Source organism: Salvia miltiorrhiza, chromosome 1, assembly GCF_028751815.1.
Source record: "Salvia miltiorrhiza cultivar Shanhuang (shh) chromosome 1, IMPLAD_Smil_shh, whole genome shotgun sequence".
NCBI classification, from domain to species: domain Eukaryota; kingdom Viridiplantae; phylum Streptophyta; class Magnoliopsida; order Lamiales; family Lamiaceae; genus Salvia; species Salvia miltiorrhiza.
In genome coordinates this window covers 31661252-31666025 of record NC_080387.1, presented here as the reverse complement: position 1 = coordinate 31666025, position 4774 = coordinate 31661252, and the positions used below count along the sequence as shown (strand labels likewise).

At 43.4% G+C, this 4774-nt stretch overlaps 1 protein-coding gene across 1 annotated transcript; it reads right to left on the bottom strand.

The window, feature by feature from the left end:
- Positions 1–1737: 1737 nt before the first annotated feature.
- Positions 1738–3072, bottom strand: LOC131006301 (uncharacterized). Its single transcript, XM_057933497.1, has one exon. It carries the CDS (start codon positions 3070–3072, stop codon positions 1738–1740), a length of 1335 nt encoding a protein of 444 aa, XP_057789480.1.
- Between the last annotated feature and the right edge of the window lie 1702 nt (positions 3073–4774).

The window sequence follows — 4774 nt, the reverse complement described above, 5'->3', positions numbered from 1 at the left end:
AGATGTACCTGCAATGACTTCGACATTTTGAATCAAAGAAAGAAGGATAGAACATTGATCAGTTTCCCTCCCTCTCAAATGACGTATCCAACCAAGTTTCCACTCCCAAGTCCCCTCTACCCTCTGCCCCATGTTGCGAATAACTCCCCCCTGATTAGTACTAATCCTGAAGAGTCTAGGGAACAATTCTTTAAGACTCTTTTCACCAACCCAAATATGATGGCAGAACAAGAACCTATCACCCTCCCCAATTTTGACAACTAAATTATCCCTCAGCCATTTCCCGTTCTCTCCTCGACTCCAATCCAGCACCCTCTTCCACCACCCCGACCTTGCCCCCTAGTGCCGAGAGTTTTAAAACCTTCACCATCCCACGAAAGCTCCCCCCTGCAAGCTCTAATCACCCGAACCCACAGAGATTCTCGCTCCACGAGGAAGTGCCAAATCCATTTGACATAAGGGCCTTGTTAAACTAATCTAAGTCTTTAATTCCAAGCCCTCCAAGACCACGCTCTCTACATAAAAGCTCCCACTTGACCCATGTATTTTTCTTTCCTCCACCCCCCCTCCCCAAAGAAAGTTGCACAGTAAAGCTCGAATTTGGGATAACACACATTTGTTCAACAGAGAAAATGACAGTTGGTATATCGGAATAGACAAGAGAATAGATCGGAGAAGAGTTAACCTCCCAGCAAAAGATATTTTCCTATTTTTCCACTTACCAATTTTATTCTTGACCTTCTCCACCAAATAATTCCAGTCCGCTGATCTAAAGGTGCTCGTGCAATCTTAATGCCGAGATACTTGATTGGTAGACTGCCCGTCTGACAATCGAGGGTCGCCGCCATATCGTTGGTTCTTTGAGCATCCATACCGATTCCCACCATCACACTTTTATCAAAGTTAACTTTAAGGCCGAGATCAACTCAAATAACTTAAGAATGCTTTTAAACGCCCACGCATTTTCTCTCTTATCTGTGGCAATAAGCATCGTGTCATCAGCGTACTGCAAGTGTGATATGCGTATTTCTCCGTTACCGATTGGGAACGGTTCCAACATCCCCTTGAAAACCGCCTTTTTCCACTAATAAGTGCAGCCCTTCAACCACAATGAGGAAAAGAAAAGGAGAAAGGGGATCTCCTTGTCGAAGTCCTCTCTCAAGCTGAAATTCCCCCGAGGGACTACCGTTGACCAGCACGTTGGCCGAAGCCGACTCAAGACAACCCGAAATCCACCTTTTCCACTTCGGACTGAAATTCATTTTCTCTAGCATTGTATCAAGAAAATCCCACTCAACAGAATCATATGCTTTGGCGAAATCAATTTTGAACATTGCAATACCTTTCTTTCTCCTTTTAGCCTCGGCTATTATCTCATTGAGCACCACCACTCCATCAAGAATATACCACCCTTCGATGAAGGCACTTTGGCACTCAGAGATGATGAAGTTCATGACCTGTTTTATTCTGGAAGCAAGAACTTTTGCTATGACCTTGTAGAGACAGTTGATTACAGAAATTGGTCTGAAATCTTTCAGCTCAGCAGCACCTTCTTTCTTTGGTATCAACGTGATAAAAGAAGGGTTACAACCTCTAACCAATCTCCCGTGTGTATAGAAATCTTTCATAACATCCAACAGATCTGCCTTGATTATTCCCCAACATTGCTTCATGAAAACAAAATTAAAACCATTAGGGCCTGGGCTCTTTCCCCCCTCGCAATTCCATATTGCTTCTTTAATCTCCTCCTCTGTGAAAGGGAGAATCGAGCCACTCTCGATAGTTGTCAGGAATCTTCTTTTGCACAAAGTTTTTTGGGAGCAGAGGTCTAACTCGAGGGCTGCTCTGGAACTGAGCTTGAAAGAAAGCTTTTACCATATTTTTTACCTCAGTTGGGTCATCTATCCAGCGATTATTGTTCCACAAGCCTGAAATCTCATTTTTGAGTCTTCTTCCTTTGATCACCTTATGGAAAAAAATGCTATTAACATCCCCATCGGCAAGCCATCGAGCTCTTGATTTTTGTGAAAGTATGCTATCTCTGTTCTTCAATTGTAAGATCAAATTTGTCGCGGCTTTGTTCCTCTTGATTAGTTCTCCTTCTTCCAACCCGAAAGAATCATCAATTGCATCCCACGTTTGGATTTCATCCTTCAAGTTTTTGATGTTCACCTCAATTAAACCAAAGGTCGAGGAATTCCACTTCTTAAGATCTCCCTTAAGCTTCTTCAATTTTTCTTTGAACACGAAGCTTTTCCAACCGAAGATGCCGCTCCTGTCCCACGATTCTTTTACCACCTTCTCAAAATCCTTGTGGCTAGTCCACGCATTTAAGAAACAAAAAGGTTTGGGGCCCCAATCAACCCATTTTGTTTCCAGCAAGATCGGACAATGGTCAGAGATTGACCATTGTAAACCATTCGCCTTTGAGTGTGGCCACACTTCCAACCATTTCTCGTTCACGAGAAAACGATTGAGCTTAGTCTTACATTGGCCATTTGGTTGATACCAAGTGAAATTCCTACCTTGCAGCCTGATTTCCACAAGATCATTGGCCCTAATGAAGTTATCAAAAGCCAAGATATCTCTATACGAAAATTGCAGACCTCTTCCAACTCTTTCAAAATCATATCGAATGGTGTTAAAATCCCCAGCTATACAAATACATGAGTCACAATTTTGTCTAATCACCATGCCAAGGCTATCCCATAACAGCTCTCTATCGCTCAAAATCTGGAAAGCGTAAACATTGATAATACATCCAAGAAGATTGTTAGACATCCACTTACCGTTCACGATGAGTGCTCCCGGAATGTCCCACTGACTCAAACTGGAGAAAATCATTGGATTCCAAATTGAGATGATGCCCCCCAATCTGCCCTCTGCCTGTTTCCTTGCAAAATCAAATTTCTCGGACCCCCAGATACTTCTCAAATCGGAATCACTGAAATTTTCCATTTTTGTTTCTTGTATCAAACAAAGATCGATCATCTGTTTCTGAATAAGCTCTCGAATTTCTCGCTTCTTAATCTTACTCCCAAGCCCTCGTATGTTATATGAGGCCAACTTCATTGATGGAACGACTTCGATTGCTCCTCGGTCCTTTCAATGACAGCAGCTTTCATCAATTGCTTAGCCATTTCTGTATCTTCAAGGTGGCTGTGCAATCCGATTTGTTTCCCGAATTCCCAAATTTTGAGACCTTCTTCCAAAAGTTCATTTGGCGGAGACAAGTTTTCTCCCACCGTCACATTCTCTCCCTGGGTCTGAGAAAAATCCTCCCTCGATCTATCCGCAATAACAGTTTCCTCCGTCCCCATCACCTGCTCCCCTTTGCTGGATTGCGATTTGTGAAGTATTTTCTTGTTTCTGAGATGAAGGAAATGGTGGATCCCTAGTTTCAAGGAAGCTTCGCCCAATTTCTTCTTTTTTAGAATTTGTTTGCTAATATCCCAGTTGCTCTGTCTCGCATTAAGGGACTTAACAGCGAGACTTTTGCTTCCAGGATGGCAAGTAAGAGGCACTTTAATCTTAGTAGGCCGCCCCTTCTCCTTATTCTCCTTTAGCCCAACCAACGTGGGCCTAAGAGTTTCATTAGCATTCAGCCCCTTAACAGGAGCACTTTGAGGACCGATTCCCAAATCAACTTGGCCCAATAAAGGTCCGTCAGTTTGTGGTGGGTTTAAAATATCTAGGCTCAGAGCTTTTGGGCTATGAATGTACGAAGACTCTCCTATCCTATTTAGTAACTCTAGTGGGGCCCAAGTAACATTAGGATTTGAAGTGTCAGATTCTGGAACGTGTACCTAATGATTGAGAGAGTGCTTCCCTCGAGAGATCTTTTTCGGAAGACACATCTGAGGCAGCGCCTTTTGTCGAAGCCGAAGAGGCGTTCGACTGTTGCACTGTTTTGGAACCCGATGCACTTTTTTCGAGGGCCAGCTGCTCATAGACGATCATGGCGTTCATCGGAGAATCTAAGACGGCATCCGCTTCTTCCTCCTGTACACTTTCAGTTTCAGATTCCGAAAGGTCCTCAAGAACCTGAGAATTATCTTCAACCTGCGTGTCACCCACCTCCTCAATTCTGATTTTAAAGTGCGCACCTGCAATTCTGCAGTCGATGACTTGATTCAAAGTCTCTAGACCTGTAGACATTTGAATCCATGCTACATCGAGACGATCTTTGGCTGAAGTTTTTTCGTGTATTTTTAAGACCATGCCCATCCAAGCTCCTACTGTATCAAAAAATCTTGAGTTTCATGCTTGTAAGGAAACACCAAACCACTTCGTCCAAATCGTTCTTTGCGAACAAACATCTACATACGACCACGGCCTTAACCATTCAAACCAAAATTTGGACCACTCGTCAAGTTCAGACAAAATATCCTTAACCGACGTTTGATTGGTGCTTTGGATAAGAACTAGGTTCCCGCCTAAGGTTGAGATCTTGAGGAGTCCAGCGCACTCACTGTTAATCTCGACTTCAAAGTCCTCCCAAACGAAAACAGCTTTAACGTATCCAGTGAAAGAAGATTTTAACCATGCAAGCTCCTCCTCCTTGGGTTGAAACCCTACTGACTCATCTGTCGGGGGTTCAGATGAGTTGTTTGACTTCCCTCCTAAGGCTTCAACGAAAGTCTTTCCTTCTGTTCTTTTGTTCAACGGAATATTGAAAACGATTTTCCTCTTACCAACAGCCGCCTTCTTCTCCTTAGTGCTGATTTCAAATCCGTCGCCTTGAGGTAATCCATCAGAACGCTCCAGGGATGGT